The sequence below is a fragment of the Haliotis asinina genome, chromosome 2, assembly GCF_037392515.1.
Source record: "Haliotis asinina isolate JCU_RB_2024 chromosome 2, JCU_Hal_asi_v2, whole genome shotgun sequence".
NCBI lineage: Eukaryota > Metazoa > Mollusca > Gastropoda > Lepetellida > Haliotidae > Haliotis > Haliotis asinina.
Window position 1 is genome coordinate 3,249,149 of NC_090281.1, and position 17,457 is coordinate 3,266,605.

Here is a 17,457-nt window from a genome sequence, read left to right on the forward strand (position 1 = left end):
AAACTAGTGCTAAATGCACAGTAGATATTCATAATATATGAGACCCTATCAACGAAGGACGGTGAAAGTATTGGAGGATCACAAAATAATTTAGAACAAGCAAGCAAATATCTTTAAAAGTAGAAATCTAATTTTGCACAATACAAGGTAAAACAAGGCCATTTATCGCCATTAACTGAAGGTACATCACCACTAGGGTCCATGGGGACTTACATCACTATTGCTACCTGCATAGACCCCGGCCGGATTTACACAATCCCTTCAGTCACTGGCGATTTGGCTGAGATTTAGCCATGCAATAAAATTACATACATACTAAGATAAAAAACCTGGTAGAATTAAATTTACATAAGATATTTTAGGACATACATATCTTGTCAGGGTGAGAATGATTTTATCACTATATGATGCAACACTCGAGGCCTTGTGGCTGTCTGATGCAACACAAGAAGGAATATCACTGTCTGGTGCAACACACGAGGGTATATCACTGTGTGATGCAACACAAGAGGATATACAACTGTATGATGCAACACGAGTTGGTATATTACTGTGTGGTTCAACATACGAGGATATGGTGCTGTACAGAAGAATATGTGAAGCATAATACAAAACATGAGAGTATGTCATTGTACTGTAAAAAGAGGGAGAGGTGGATACGTCACTGCATTGTACAATGGACAAGGGTGTATATTATTGTATAGGGCCGGGTGGTGGTATGTCACCTAGCTGTGCAAGGGCTGATGGTACATATTACTGTATTGCTCGACAAGTAATGGTATATCTCTCTCTTCGCTGTATGTCAGCTCCAAATGCTAATGCTATCTTTCAAAACATGGTTGTTCCCACGGCCATTTGACCATTAAGACTATCGCCCACGTGCCATAGTTGCCTTTCTGATTCCGTTCACTATGGGATTCGGTGTATTTTTTATTTTTCTGTTCATCGCTGTGGGTAAGTACGATTTTGCCTAATAGTGGTGTGCAGTTTGAGCATCGATCTCACCGAAACAGGTTCTTTGTGTCATGATGGGACTCAGGTGGCATTACTGAGTACTGACAAATGGCCTTTTGTTGTGTTGTGTTGTTAGTTCAAAAGTCCAGACCCTGTCAGCTCACAACCCGTCAGTTCAGAGCCCGTCATTCCTCTACATGATCAAGCAATACCCAGTCAAGACAAGACGCAGTCAAGCCAGACAACGTTAATCTCGACCTCGTCAAACCAACAAAAATATTGTAATACCTGTCATTTGAAAAATGTGAATGAGTATGATTTTACGCCGCTTTTAGCAATATTACAGCAATATCACGACTGAGAACACCAGAAATGGGCTTCACACATTGTACACCTACAGGGAGTCGAACCCATGTCTTCGGCGTGACGAGCGAACGCTTTAACCACTAGGCTACCTCATCGCCCCACCATTGAAAAGCGTATCGTGTAATGCAGTCCTAACTATAACTGATTTCCTGTGTGAATTAATGTAAGTTTCGTGAAAAAACATGTTTCAATATCAACATGGTTAAAAGTTAATTGTCTTCTTAACAAATGGCGATCAAGACAGGAACCATAGTTTATATAGATAGTGCTCAAGACTTAACTACAGAATACATCTATTGCCGAGGTGTGTGGTATGGGTAAGTTAAGTACTACTGAGGAAGCACTAAAAAGGCAAACAAGCGATTTCTAGGATTTAAACTCATCATTCCAAATAAAATGGGTTTATACGGTGATGGGTTTCCCTCTATTTTTCATCCACAGGTAACAGTGATAAACTACTGGTTGCAGTTATTACAATCATCCTAAGATATCCTCACAAATATCGCTGTCAAGTAAACTGGGCATTGTCTATAAAGAAAACAATTAATGAACTGGTTTTGAGTATAAATGGAGACTTTGAATGTCCCGATTAGTATCTGCCTATATGTACTCAAACCGTAATACAGACTTATATAGTCTTATCAATGTCCCAGAAGCTATTAAAGCTTATTAAAGTGAATACTATTATCACAGTGTGTCTAACTCCTACAGACGGGGCGCGTCATGGCAAATAGCTGACTCTACCAATACGAGTTGCATGACATGCTTTATCTATTATGTATTTAAGGAAAATGCCAGTTTGGTGTGCCAAGACCTAGGTGTGTACTATCATATGAGGCATAGTACGGCCTTTCTTCGAAAGCAGGCTTACATTGAACAGGGTGGTTGATAACTGAACCACTGCCAGTTATGGCATGTTTACCACTGGATAGGACTGTCTCCACAAGAGTTTATAATTCGCTTTTTGAAATTTACCACCACCTGTAAACTGAGCTAACACGCAACACAAGAACAGTTTGGACAATAGGAGGGAACATCCGAATGTATGACGCTTGTCACCAGGCGAATGGCGTTCCCATGCACACATGTGTGGTCTGTCTAAGAGTGAGCAATAACCTGAGCGTGGATGGTCTGAGATATGGTCGTTTTAAACGTTTCTGTACCAGACCAGACACCACGATGATCGAATCCACACAGTATACGAGTTTCCCCTGTGTAGTAAACGTCATTTTGTTCGACAGTGAGTGGTATTATTTTCTTGTTACTTCATAGCGGAGCATAATGACGAGTGGTGATTTACATGGCCGAGGAAAGTGCGAGAGCAATCCTCTGGATGCAAACTGAGGACGATTAGCGTCAAAGTAAAACATGATGGCACTGACCGATCATTTTGTACCCTTTTGGGCTATGCGTCTTTCTTTTTCAGAATGAAAGTCGATTCCATCTGTTTCGACTTATGAGTTTATGTTTTAAAATACTGATGTTGCCCTACCCTGCTGGTGTCCTACCTTTTTGGTGGTGTCCCACCTTAATGATGTTGTCCTACCCTACTGTTGTTGTCCTACCTTACTCCTGTTGTCCTACACTGTTGGTGTTGTCCTCCCGTACTCCTGTTGTCCAACACTGCTGGTGTTGTCCTCCCGTACTCCTGTTGTCCTACACTGCTGGTGGTGTTCGCCCGTACTCCTGTTGTCCAACACTGCTGGTGTTGTCCTCCCGTACTCCTGTTGTCCTACACTGCTGGTGGTGTTCGCCCGTACTCTTGTTGTCCAACACTGTTGGTGTTGTCCTACACTGCTAGTGTTGTCATAATTATTTGAAATGTAAATACAAAGACATTTGTCAGTCAGGAGGATGTAATTGTGAATATTAAGTGACTGTTAACTAAACCGCCCTTCATATTTCGTAGGACGATGGCCAGCTTCGAGCAGCTTGATGAACACACGTTCAAAAACGGCTGGAAAAGTGCGAAATGCGTCTTACAGCCTATTAGCTCGCTCGCCCGATCACTCAATCACATGTACAGTAATATTTTAGGCGACAAAATATGCTAAATGTAATGATTGTCTTGTCGTTTCATTACACAGGCTATTGTTTGGAGTGTCCGAAATGTCATTTTGCAAGCAACACCAATGAATGTGTGCGCCATAACGAGACCTGCAGTAACTTCGAAGATGTAAGTAGCCGATATATGTAAAACCAGGACGTTAATAGGTCAAAGCTGTTATACACATGTCCAACTGTCGCCGTGCAATACGGTGGTTCAGCGAAAGTATAATTGTGTGGCTTTGTCGGTTTTGGTATTTATAACGCTTAAACTGCAAATGCGGAAGTCCATTCTTAAATGCACTGAATGTCACTGACGGCCCGACCGGTCGTACCCTTCTCTGCCTGCAGGAGTGTATCGGGATAGTGAACGAGTGGAAGATAACAATGGGATGCGGGACTCAAAAGGTGAGTGAAGCAGTTAGTCTGAAGGTAAGTGAATCAGCTAGTCTGAAAATAACATTAAACAGATCCCATGCTTTGGAAAGGCTCTGCGTATAATTCCAAATTATATGTACATTTAACGCTGGTGTAAAAGCATCTCTTAATCCACAATCTAAGGCACTCCGTACATGTCTTGTTTCTTGTTCCACCAATGGAACTCGGCGATAAATAAATAATATGACGATGGCTTCAAAATCCCCGAGTCTGTGACCAAACAAATTTGTTTTAATTCCTGAGAAAAGGATTGGGTACAACTTATACAACTTATAACACCTTCTCCGTAGTATTTAAATAATATTATTTACATTCATTATACAAGACGGACAGACAATAACAGAAAGATGAGAAAGATTGTGGCAATTGCAATAATTCAGAAAATCTTTTTGATCGACAAATATATGTTTGAACAATTTTAAATATGTTTTGATTGGCATGATCAGTCAGGTCTGCATTGCCATGTATCAGTAACTCAGAGTTTATAGTACCATTGGTAACACTGCGTAAATCAGCCATCATGGCAGATCTCTGTTGAGTATATAGTTGACAGTCAAATAGGTAACGATAAGAATTTTCACAAACATATCCACAAGAACATTTGGGATTATCTGTTATACCAGCACGGAATAGATCGTAATTCAGTTGACTACACATGTAAGGTAGTATTGTAAGGTCCAAAATCAAAGTATTTGGGAGTTGTGTTTTGTGTTACAACAATATTTGATTTTAAAGAATTCAGTGACACGCTTGTTCTAACTTCAACTTGAAATTCATTCCACATTCTAATTGTGGATGGAAAGTACGAATTATACGAAAAGTTTAATCGGGAGAAGGGAGACATCGTCAGAGTTACGAAGATTAAAGTTTCTTTTAGACGCTACCTTCCCAGGAACAAGATCATTGGCGAACGATGGTTCCATATTATGCTGTATAACAAAGGGACAAAACACGTCCTCGTGGAAGTGATGTCGCAGTTACAAATGACTTCGCTACCTACTTCTATGACAAAATTGTGAAATTGCGTCACAGTTTGGGGAGTATGTGTGACGATGTTTCATACAAGGAATACAGTGATCATGATCTTGAAGCCTTCCGATCTGTCAGTGAAACAGATTTTCTAAAGCTCCTCAAATCGTCTAAGCTTACTGCATGCATATTGGATTCAGTTCCAACTGATTTCATGCTTCAAATGCTTGATGTACTTCTGCCATCCATAACCCAAATAGTGAACCTTAGTCTTCTCAGTGGTGAGGTACCTACATCATTCAAAGCCGCTGTGGCGAAACCTCTGATCAAAAAGTCATCTTTAGACCCGCAAGTACTAAAGAATTATAGACCTGTGTCAAATTTAATCTTTCTGTCGAAGATATTGGAGAAAATGGTAAAAACACAGCTACTTGAACATCTTGAAGAAAACGACTTATTGGAGAAAATACAGTCCGCATATCGAGATGGTCATAGCACAGAAACAGCTCTGAGCTATGTCTTGGATAGAAACAGAATGTCTGTTGATTCTGGCAAGGTTGCAATGCTTATCTTATTAGACTTATCAGCAGCGTTCTATACTATCGACCACCAGAAGCCTATCGATCGTCTACAACGCCTGTATGGAATAGGTGGATATGTTCTTTAATGGTTTTGCTCATATCTGACAGGGTAGACACAATCCATTCTTATCAACAAGACAATGTCAGACAAGATGGATCTCTTCTGTGGTGTTCCCCAGGGATCGGTGCTAGGCTCAATGATGTTCACCATGTACACCAGGCCACTGGGACAGCTTGTCCAGGATTATAACACAGATCACCATGTTACGCTGATGACACTCAGCTGTCTGACAGTTATACTTTAAATCAAGATAACCAGAATTTGACATGCCTGAAAATGGAACAGTGTCTTTCAGATGTCGGATCATGGATGATATCAAACAAGTTGGTGCTAAATGGTGATAAAACCTAGGCTATCCTTATTGCTCCGATTTCCCGACTACAGAAATGTCAGGTTCCTAACATCAGGATTGGAGATACAAACATAGCGTTTTCTTCCGTGGTAAAGAATCTTTGGGTCTATCTAGATTCAGGTATCAGCATGGAACAACACATCACTCACGTAAGTCGTTCCTGTCACTTCCATCTCAGGAACATTGGCGCCATCCGCCATCTCTTAACAACTGATGCTGCCACACTGGCAAGAACCCTCATCTTATCCAGACTGAACTATTGCAACAGTCTTTGTGCAGGAATCACTTCTGAACAACTAGACACACTTCAGAAGATCCAGAACAGCCCAGCAAGAATTGTCACTAGAACCAAATCCGGAAGTCACATATCTCCCATACTAAAGTCACTACACTGGCCTCCCATTCGAGAAAGAATAAAATTCAAAACATTGTCTCTTGTATGTTCAGCACTAAACCGTTCATTGCCCTCCTGCATGCAAGAACTTATACCACCCTACACTCCAGCATGGTCTCTCAGATCAGAAGACAAAGGTCTTCTCAGTGTCCCAAAATACAAGTTGAAAACTTTTTGCGGCAGATCTTTCAATGTACACGCAGCTTCCCTCTGGAACTCACTACCTCTTCATGTCAAGTCATCGCCTTCTGTCAAGTCATCACCTCCACATCCATCTTTAAATCAAGATTCAAAACATTCTTGTTCAACCACAACTAAAACTTGCAATACTTCTTTCTGTATAAAGTGTACATATTTACTGTTGCGCAAAGAGCATGTCCTTCAGGTGTGGAGTTATTAATGCGCTCTACAAATGTCCATATATATTTTGTAAAAAAGACAAAGTTTTCGCTTTCTCCTACGCTCTACTAAAGATTCCCAACCAGTTTCATAATACCAATGTTCATGATGTGTATATATGGGTAAACCTGTTACAATTCTTGCTGCTTCTAATTGCAGTTGTTCTAATCTATTGGCTTGGTATTGAGCACACCCACCCCATACCTCTCGCTTCCATATTCGAAATGGGGTCTTATGAACATTACATAAATTCTATTCAATACACAGCGCAGTAATAAAAATTGAGTTTACGTAGAGATGATATCATTTTTGAAGTTGTTTTTGCAATATTATCAATGTGGTCATCTTTTGAAAATGTTAATCCCAAATGTTTATGATTTTCAACGGTTTTGACCCTGACCCCGTTGAAGTAGAGATTGAGTGCCTCAATATTCTTATGCAAGGTGAAAATAATTGCCTCAGTTTTATCAGGATTATATGTTATAAGCCACCGCTTTGCCCAAGCCCGCAGCCTTTCCAAGTATAAATTCTGTCCTCTTTCAGTGAATAGATGATCATGAGAAGATAAGTCTAACGAATCATCAGCAAATAATCGCGTCAAGCAGTCTAAATCATCAGCAATGTCATTGACATAAACAAGAAATACAGAAGGACCGAGGACTGACCCTTGAGGGACACCAGCTTGTAAATACCTCGGCTTGAATAGGGCTCCATTTACCAAGACGCTTTGTGAACGATTACTTATGTAATCAACTAGCCAATTTAAGAATGAACCATTAATTCCGTACTTTTCTAATTTCAACAATAAACCTTTGTGCCACACACGACCAAACAAATCAGTGATCAATAGCATGAGGCACGCCCAGGGTCATGATAACATGATACGAACCAAGTAAAGGAGTCTGACCACCCGCCATATGCATATTGTAGCCAAATAATGCAAAATATGGAATGCATCGTCACGCACGATCTTTAAGTTAAGAGTATACCAACACCTTCGTATCACGATAACAGGAAATATGCTGACATCAACACAATATACACCGTTCCTGTCTGTACCTGAATGGGGAAGCATGTACCAATTCTGACGTACCCTCAACAGTGATGGACCGACAGGTTACTGGCATGTCATGCTGGACATATAAGTCGATGAAACTGGCAGTTTAAGCGGAATGTGTGACATGTGTCATCGATAATGTGTGTCAGACTTATTTAGCACTCACTCACCCATGGCCATCATAGGCGGATCCAGGGCGGGGGTGGGAGGGGGATGCACGGGCACATACACACCCGCCCCACACACCTGCAACCTTCTCCTTTGTGTGCACCCGTCCTTTCTCAAAATATGTATCATGTTTCAGAGGTGCGCATATGAGGCTCTCCAGGCCAACGTGGACTGTCGTGGGACCAGGCCATTCGGCGCCAAGGACAAATGCGTTGTGTGCTGTACCGGAGACACGTGCAACCAGCGACTGGACCATGTGCAGAAAGGTGAAAGGTCACTCCCGGTTCCTTTTGAAAACGACACAAAAAATAACGATACATTCTACGTTACATGTGAACATGCTGGTCAACAACCCATATTTGTTGTTAGAGACGACTAACCTCACTCACCTGGTTACTGCATGCAATTCCGAATGAGGAGAACCAGTCACTGTATTGCCTGGTCCAGGCTGGGTTATTTAGAGACTGGGACCATACAGCTGGATTAGAGCGGGAAGAACAAATCCCCAAATTAAAGGGGCCTTCTTTCACCAAGCACTAATTGTAAGTCATTATGTAACCTTTGTGCAGTCTTAACACTGGTACCGTACAATAAAACCACTTCTTTAGCGTAGGTGTGTGTTTCATATGTGAAAAACTGAAATGTTGAAATCACTTATCTAACAGAGTATCATTCTCAATGAAATTTAGGTTGTGTCCGCTTACTTGCACCTTACCTCATCGCTGACGTTACAGATGAGAAATATATGACACAATGACCGTGAAACATGCTATGTTGAACAGTGATTCACTGGAAAATTGATATTTTATGGATTAAAGATTTGTTTTGACAATCAACACCATCATTCTAGCAGTACTCACTCAATCACTCGTGTTTCAGGCCTGGATCTAGTGCCAGAGGTCCTACACTGTCCAGTTTGCAGTGACGAGACAGACCCACAGAAATGTCTAGACAACATACAACCGTGCCATTCAAGTTCCCTGGTACTGTAAGATGATATGCAACCAACCCTGTCAATAGAGATCCCTATTACTGAACAGATAATATATAGCCCTGGCATTCAAGTTCCCTGGTATTGTAATATAATACACAACACTGTCAATCGAGGTCCCTGGTACTGAACAGATAGTATATAACTGTGTCAATCACGTTCCCTGGTATTGTAAGATAATACACAACACTGTCAATCGAGGTCCCTGGTACTGAACAGATAGTATATAACTGTGTCAATCACGTTCCCTGGTATTGTAATATAATACACAACACTGTCAATCGAGGTCCCTGGTACTGAACAGATAGTATATAACTGTGTCAATCACGTTCCCTGGTATTGTAAGATAATATACAACCCTGACAATCGAGTTTCCTGGTACAGAGCAAATAATATACAAACCTGTCAACCGAATTCCTTGGTACTGTGCAGATAGTTTACAACCATGTCAGTTCATATACTGAACCTCCTCGTGCATATGGACAGGAGGCCTTCTGTACGCTAAACTGTCTTGTTATGCTTCTTCTTACAGACATGTGAAATAATCAAGTTGAAAGGGAAGTACACTTCAAGTTGTGCAATAAACAGCACGGTAAGGATGCCAGACGATGGGTGAAGTAAACAAAACTAAAAGAACATTAACCAGTAAAAAAGACCATAGGAGTAGTAAACACCACAACACAAGCAGTGAGCGATAAGAGCGATGAGAGTAGCAAACAGAGCGATAAGAGTAGCAAACAGAGCGATGAGCGATGAGAGTAGCACTATTAAAGCAGTAAACAGCCCGATGAGAGTAGCAAACAGTACGATAAGAGTAGCAAACAGAGTGATGAGAGTAGCAAACAGAGCGATAAAAGTAGCAAACAGAGCGATGAGAGTAGCAAACAGAGCGATGAGCGATGAGAGTAGCACTATTAAAGCAGTAAACAGCCCGATGAGAGTAGCAAACAGTACGATAAGAGTAGCAAACAGAGTGATGAGAGTAGCAAACAGAGCGATAAAAGTAGCAAACAGAGCGATGAGAGTAGCAAACAGAGCGATAAGAGCGATGAGAGTAGCATTATTAAAGCAGTAAACAGCACGATGAGAGTAGCAAACAGTACGATAAGAGTAGCAAACAGAGCGATTAGAGTAGCAAACAGAGTGATGAGAGTAGCAAACAGAGCGATGAGAGTAGCAGAGCGATAAGAGTAGCAAACAGAGCGATAAGAGTAGCAAACAGAGCGATAAGAGTAGCAAACAGCGCGATAAGAGCGGCAAACAGGGCGATGGGAGCAGCAAACAGAGCGATTAGAGTAGCAAGCAGCATGATGAGAGTAGCAAGCAGCATGATGAGAGTAGCAAACAGAGCGATAAGAGTAGCAAACAGCGCGATAAGAGCGGCAAACAGGGCGATGGGAGCAGCAAACAGAGCGATTAGAGTAGCAAGCAGCATGATGAGAGTAGCAAACAGAGCGATAAGAGTAACAAACAGAGCGATAAGAGCGATGAGATTAGCAAACAAAGCGATCAGAGTAGCAAACAGAACGATAAGAGTAGCAAACAGAGCGATGAGAGTAGCAAACAGAGCGATGAGAGTAGCAAACAGAGCGATAAGAGCGATGAGAGTAGCAAACAGAGCGATAAGAGCGATGAGATTAGCAAACAGAGCGATAAGAGTAGCAAACAGAGCGATGAGAGTAGCAAACAGCATGATGAGAGTAGCAAACAGTGCGATAAGAGTAGCAAACAGAACGATAAGACTAGCAAACAGAGCGATGAGAGTTGCAAACAGAGCGATGAGAGTAGCAAACAGCATGATGAGAGTAGCAAACAGGGCGATGAGAGTAGCAAACAGGGCGATGAGAGTAGCAAACAGAGCGATAAGAGCAGCAAACAGAGCGATAAGAGTAGCAAACAGAGCGATAAGGGTAGCAAACAGAGCGATGAGATGATTACACGATGCCATTTAGAAAATGGTCAAATGCAACATATGTCATATTTGGGATTTCACTTTCTTAGTAAAGTACAAATTCTAGTACTTTTTTCGGTTGAGTCCCATCCCATAGGCCCATAGACTACCAGTTGTCCGACTTTCATTTTTGTGGAAGTCGCGGTGGCTGAGCGGGCTAGGCGGCTGACTTTGTGTGCTGGCGATTAGGTGCCTGACTCTGAGGGTGCGGGTTCGAATCCCGGATGGGACTCAACCGAAAAAAGTACTAGAATTTGTACTTTACTAAGAAAGTGAAATCCCAAATATGACATATGTTGCAGAGCGATGAGAGTAGCAAACAGAGCGATGAGAGTAGCAAACAGAGCGATGAGAGTAGCAAACAGAGCGATAAGAGCGATGAGATTAGCAAACAAAGCGATCAGAGTAGCAAACAGAGCGATGAGAGCAATAAGAATAGCAGAGCGATAAGAGCGATGAGAGTAGCAAACAGAGCGATAAGAGAAACAAACAGAGCGATGAGAGTAGCAAACAGGGCGATGGGAGCAGCAAACAGAGCGCTGAGAGTAGCAAGCAGCATGATGAGAGTAGCAAACAGAGCGATAAGAGAAACAAACAGAGCGATGAGAGTAGCAAACAGGGCGATGAGAGTAGCAAACAGAGCGATTAGAGTAGGAAACAGAGCGATGAGAGTAGCAAACAGAGCGATAAGAAACAAACAGAGCGATGAGAGTAGCAAACAGGGCGATGAGAGTAGCAAACAGGGCGATGAGAGTAGCAAACAGAGCGATGAGAGCGATGAGAATAGCAGAGCGACAAGAGTGATGAGAGTAGCAAACAAAGCGATAAGAGTAGCAAACAGAACGATAAGAGTAGCAAGCAGAGCGATGAGAGTTGCAAACAGAGCGATGATAGTAGCAAACAGCATGATGAGAGTAGCAAACAGAGCGATAAGAACGGATAGCAAGACAATAAGAAGCATAAGCATTTGCCATCACAAAAGGTATAAGAAATCCCCTCAGAACAAGCAAAATGTATTACCGACAAGTCTACAATCTTTAATTATTTCATATTGAGCAAACAAAAGCAAGATACAAAGGTTCACTATAGAGGTTTCATGTACAGTGCAACAGAGTCAAAGCTAAAGTAATGGGTCATAAAAATAATATCAACTCACCAAAATCTTGGTTTGAGAGTGAGAAACAGTTATACTAAATGTAACAGGCAGCGGTCATGTAGGTCGAGAGATGACAAAAGCAGACAGTTTGATGACTCCAGTTATCCGTGTGTGTATTCATCCGTCAACACAACCATCCTTTATATACTCAGTCACTGATTCTTGAATATTCGAACACAAGTGCCACCATCGCGATTAAAGTAGAATTTTCTCGTAGTCTTCCGGAAGTAAAGGGAGGCAACTCTAGAGCACTTCGAATCCTTAAAGGCCTGCAGCTAAAATGCTAATAGCATTCAACATTAACGATGCGAAAGGTGACTGATAATAACTATCACTAAAAACGCTAAACATTGTGACCCAATAGTAATTATCACTTAATCAATAATACAATTTACAAAAAATACACTCTCGTAACACAGATCACTGGTGACTTTAAAAAAACACTTAGGCAATCCAGATTCTCTCATTGTATTAATATCCAACTTCATTGGAGGCAATAGGTGAGTCTTTTTCAACTTGACATTTCCTATTACCTAATGTCTATTCCACAAATCTGATGTTATAGTCTTATCATCAAGTGTTGGTTGTTCCCGAGTCTGCGACATTAATAACCCGCCTGTTTAGGTTAGTGGTCAAGTGAGTCTGTGACATGGACTGTCTCAAGTATCCCGCCTGTGTAGATTGGTGATCGTACTATCAACCACTGGTCTGACTGTTGCGGAATCAAGTAATTCCAGACCCCTTGGCATAATTGGAGGGTACAAAATTACGGGTTTAACAACATGTCCTCACTACATAAAGTATAGCTAATGCTGTGTTCTGTTTGCCACGTGATCTGTTACAGTGTATGCACGACCACAAGCTGCATCCCGGCGTCCCTGACTGCCTGCACGACCCCCGCCCATGCAGCGTGTGTTGTAACGACTTCTCCTGTATCGACTACGTCCTTGGGGTTCCACCAACGGCTCCCTATATCACCCCAGGGATTGTACCAGGGGGAGATAACTCTTCTACCATCAGCACCACCACCACAGCAGCAGCTGTTTCCAACAATCCATTGACAGCTCCGCCGATGACGACATGTAGGGATGACACGTTGTTCCCGTGTCATAAGGCAGTAGGGGCAGCGTGTACTGACCCAGACATCTCCATCAGGTTCTGCCCCCTTTCTTGCGGAGTGTGCCAAGGTACAAGAACATTTCGAAAGCGCAACAAGCAGACAGACAAATATTGTTTCGCAGTTCAAGTCAGTGTAACTAAGCTTAGCCTCAGTACCTTTCGTTACACTCCACCTTATGGGAGGTCGCGTCAGGTAACCTTTCAGACTGACCAATCAGAGCACAGCTTACCAAATCGTGAAAGTGGATATTCGCACATACCTTTTGAACTTTGTATCTTGAAAAGGTTCGTACTCGAACGATTCCGAATGCTATTTAGCGTACGATCACTTCCAGGTCCCACACGGCCCACTTTACAACCATGACAACAGTGAGTAAAGAGTCGCTGAAAATACTGTTTGGGGCAATATTCAAGGATATCATATTGCGGAAATATTAACTAATGATAACCATGTCAACAGAAACCCCAAAGCGTGTATACTGTGTCAGTGACCTCAGTATTTTGTAAGTCCCTCCAATCCCTAGGTAGTAGCTGTTCTCTGATTGGTTAAATCTATTTAACCGTCTCACTTTTGATTTGACAGTCATAGGTCGCTCAAAGGTTACCTGACGCGACCTTCTACTAGGGTTTGTTAGTGGTGGAGTGTAAGGAATAACACTGAGACTAAGTTTACTTAGACTGTAGTTCAAGTGTAATACACTTTTGGATGTCACCAACTACTCACGACCCTTGTAGTTTTGGACTATCTTTGTGAGCAAATATATATTTGTAGATATCATGTCACATGGTTTGTCAGCAGTCTACAAGTACAGGTGGCTCCATCAAAGACGTAACGGCTAAGATGTCTTGAGATTCGCCACCCAGAAGATACTGAATTTCAACTGAAAATCTGCCCAAATCCACCCTACAACAGTCTTATATGGCAGCGTGTGGTATTCATGTTTGTGTGTTTCTGCAGTATCTGCTACACCTGCTGCAATGACGGCTGTGACCACAACGACACAAGGGTCAACCTCTGTGACAAAGACAGCAACTACACTAAGCCGTAAGTTTAGTTACAAGCAGTACAGACAAATATTGTTTCGTATTTCAAGTGTAATACACCGTTGGTAAAATCAAAGTAATGAGCGCTGTCTAGGGCTATTCTTCCCATATCGTACAGGCATATACTGACAGAAACAAACATCATTTTTGTACTCACATGTTCTTTTCCCCTTTCCAGAAGGTAGAATACGGATTATTGGAATATTTCTTTTGAAGACTTATGAATTGGTGGTAGAATCGTGTAGGCAAGTTTAGATCTGCTGAGCTAAGTGATAGTTCTATATTTGTTTGCAATGGAAGGAAACTGGTTTACTGAATGTCAGTGGTGGTGTCTATAGTTTGAAGTAGTATGATCTGTTGAAGGATTATATGCAGTGTGTGGTGGGGAAATCCGGATATTTTGTTTTGCAGAAAATGCACCTGGAACACCATGAGGATCATTAGAAAAATAATGATGGAAGTTTGAGATGTATTACAGATATCACGAGGGTGAACACGGAGGGTGAAACTGACTCTCACCCATTCCAAGAGTGAATCGATGACAGAATTGTCCGCCCAAGTACATTAGCAAGTTTGACATACTGAAAGGATGTTGGTAGATTCCACTGACTCACCATACCAGGCAGCTCTCAGTTACTATGACCCAACGTGGAATTTCTCAATACACAATTATGGTAGTGGGGCTCATTACAGTCAGTACAGCATGACCTCACACGCCTTCTGTAGAAAAGATGTTTGTCGTTTACACATTACATTACATTACATTACATTACATTACATTACATTACATTACATTTCAGTACATTACATTACATTACATTACATTACATTACATTACATTACATTACATTACATGTCAGTACATTTACATTACATTACATTACATTTCAGTACATTACATTACATTACATTACATTACATTACATTACATTACATTACATTACATGATAAAATAGCACTAAGACGGATATCACCAACCTGGATACCTTCTTTTTCAGAACCACGGCACCTTCAGTGCCCTTCATGCGACGACGTCAGCAACATACATGATTGCCTCACATCAACAGAAACCTGTCACCATAGCAATGAGGTAAATATGTTAAGAAAATCTTATCTTTCTTGATTCTTTACACTGACATTTCATTTTTCTTAAAACTTTTGGTCGATACAGAATTAAGCATAAATTTAACAGCGACTGTAAGGGTGTGTTAATATTAGTTTCCCCATCGAATGCTTATGTTTGTTAGATATGAATGGAATAGTAAATGTTTTATAGAAGGATGAATGCAGACACTGCCTGGAGCAATTATAAATAGGAACAAACTGGATGAATCATCATAACATCGACACATAAAAAATTCCCAAAAGGACTACACAAGTAGGATACTTTATTACAACCATACAAGAACTACCAAGAAAGATATTTTAAAAGAATAGCGTGTGACGGGCATCCACTGTTCTTATTGTCCCGTTGCTTAGGTAGAAGAAATTCAGCCAAGGTGAACAGCTGACCAGTCTCCGTGTCTGACAACCTGACATAATTACGCTGTTGGCGTGAAACATCAATTGCTCTGTGTCAGTTCCATTACACCTACTTACAGCCTTATCATTTTATTTTATGGCTGGTTTGGGTCTTTGTTAAAAGAGACAACAGTTCCAAAAAAGAAGCAATAAATAAATAAATAAATAAATAAATAAATAAATAAATAAATAAATAAATAAATAAATAAATAAATAAATAAATAAATAAATAAATAAATAAATAAATAAATAAATAAATAAATAAATAAATAAATAAATAAATAAATAAATAAATAAATAAATAAATAAATAAACTACACATATATTTGGTCATCACTCCATGTCTGAACAGTCTTCAATTTATTTGTTCAGTTCATGTATTCATTATTCGGTGTTTTTGCTATATGGAACACTCTTCGTCAGTCTTTACTATGGTGAGTCATGGTACCCCAGCAATATTATTAATCTTATGAATATTCTACTCACATTTAACAATCAGCCAGAACTTCGAAGGACTTCTTTTTCGCAAAATAACCTTCTTTGTTTCAGGTTTGCCAGGTATCCGTTTCTAAATGGCACATCAAAGCAGGATGCAAAGCTCAGTTGGTATGTATTAGCAATGAATCCTTTATACTTTGTTTTAATTTGAATGCACCAAGGGATACCCCGGGGCTTTAGACTCACAGTAACAGGTGTCCTACAAATCCATATTTGCGTCACAATGTGATTGTCATCTTACAATGCCTGTGTTGAACAAGCAAGATTTCTACTCATGTGCAGAAATAACAGCATGGCCCTGAACATTGCAGGGTGGTGTAAACTTTACACAGAGACTCATAAAGATCTGAGACGTTCTGTAACTCATTTTGCTGTGTAATCTTAGGTGCTTTGCCATGTTATCTATGGTGCTATGCACTGTTATGCAATGCGTTTTGCAATGTTATCTATGGTGCTAGGCAGTGTTATGCAATGCGTTTTGCAATGTTATCTATGGTGCTAGGCAGTGTTATGCAATGCGTTTTGCAATGTTATCTATGGTGCGAGGCAGTGTTATGCAATGCGTTTTGCAATGTTATCTATGGTGCGAGGCAGTGTTATGCAATGCGTTTTGCAATGTTATCTATGGTGCTATGCACTGTTATGCAATGCGTTTTGCAATGTTATCTATGGTGCTAGGCAGTGTTATGCAATGCGTTTTGCCATGTTATCTATGGTGCTAGGCAGTGTTATGCAATGCGTTTTGCAATGTTATCTATGGTGCTAGGCAGTGTTATGCAATGCGTTTTGCAATGTTATCTATGGTGCTAGGCAGTGTTATGCAATGCGTTTTGCCATGTTATCTATGGTGCTAGGCAGTGTTATGCAATGCGTTTTGCAATGTTATCTATGGTGCTAGGCAGTGTTATGCAATGCGTTTTGCCATGTTATCTATGGTGCTAGGCAGTGTTATGCAATGCGTTTTGCAATGTTATCTATGGTGCTAGGCAGTGTTATGCAATGCGTTTTGCAATGTTATCTATGGTGCTAGGCAGTGTTATGCAATGCGTTTTGCCATGTTATCTATGGTGCTAGGCAGTGTTATGCAATGCGTTTTGCAATGTTATCTATGGTGCTAGGCAGTGTTATGCAATGCGTTTTGCAATGTTATCTATGGTGCTAGGCAGTGTTATGCAATGCGTTTTGCCATGTTATCTATGGTGCTAGGCAGTGTTATGCAATGCGTTTTGCAATGTTTTCTATGGTGCTAGGCAGTGTTATGCAATGCGTTTTGCAATGTTATCTATGGTGCTAGGCAGTGTTATGCAATGCGTTTTGCAATGTTATCTATGGTGCTAGGCAGTGTTATGCAATGCGTTTTGCAATGTTATATAACCATTCGAGTAGCACTGA

General features: G+C 40.8%; 2 protein-coding genes across 2 annotated transcripts in view; both read left to right on the plus strand.

Moving 5' to 3' along the window:
* Positions 1-810: 810 nt before the first annotated feature.
* LOC137273139 (uncharacterized) overlaps positions 811-17,457 on the plus strand; it is a 28,296-nt gene continuing 11,649 nt past the window's right edge. The window contains exons 1-10 of the mRNA XM_067805610.1: positions 811-954; positions 3,408-3,496; positions 3,718-3,774; positions 7,922-8,051; positions 8,665-8,768; positions 9,309-9,368; positions 12,728-13,070; positions 13,961-14,047; positions 15,045-15,136; positions 16,117-16,173. Coding sequence (XP_067661711.1) covers positions 912-954; positions 3,408-3,496; positions 3,718-3,774; positions 7,922-8,051; positions 8,665-8,768; positions 9,309-9,368; positions 12,728-13,070; positions 13,961-14,047; positions 15,045-15,136; positions 16,117-16,173 — 1,062 coding nt within the window. The 5' untranslated portion in view covers positions 811-911. The remainder of the gene's footprint in view (positions 955-3,407; positions 3,497-3,717; positions 3,775-7,921; positions 8,052-8,664; positions 8,769-9,308; positions 9,369-12,727; positions 13,071-13,960; positions 14,048-15,044; positions 15,137-16,116; positions 16,174-17,457) is intronic.
* LOC137273633 (uncharacterized) lies at positions 11,021-11,715 on the plus strand. The gene is given in 4 exon segments (XM_067806400.1): positions 11,021-11,165; positions 11,168-11,417; positions 11,419-11,510; positions 11,513-11,715. Coding segments are annotated over 4 exon segments (690 nt in total).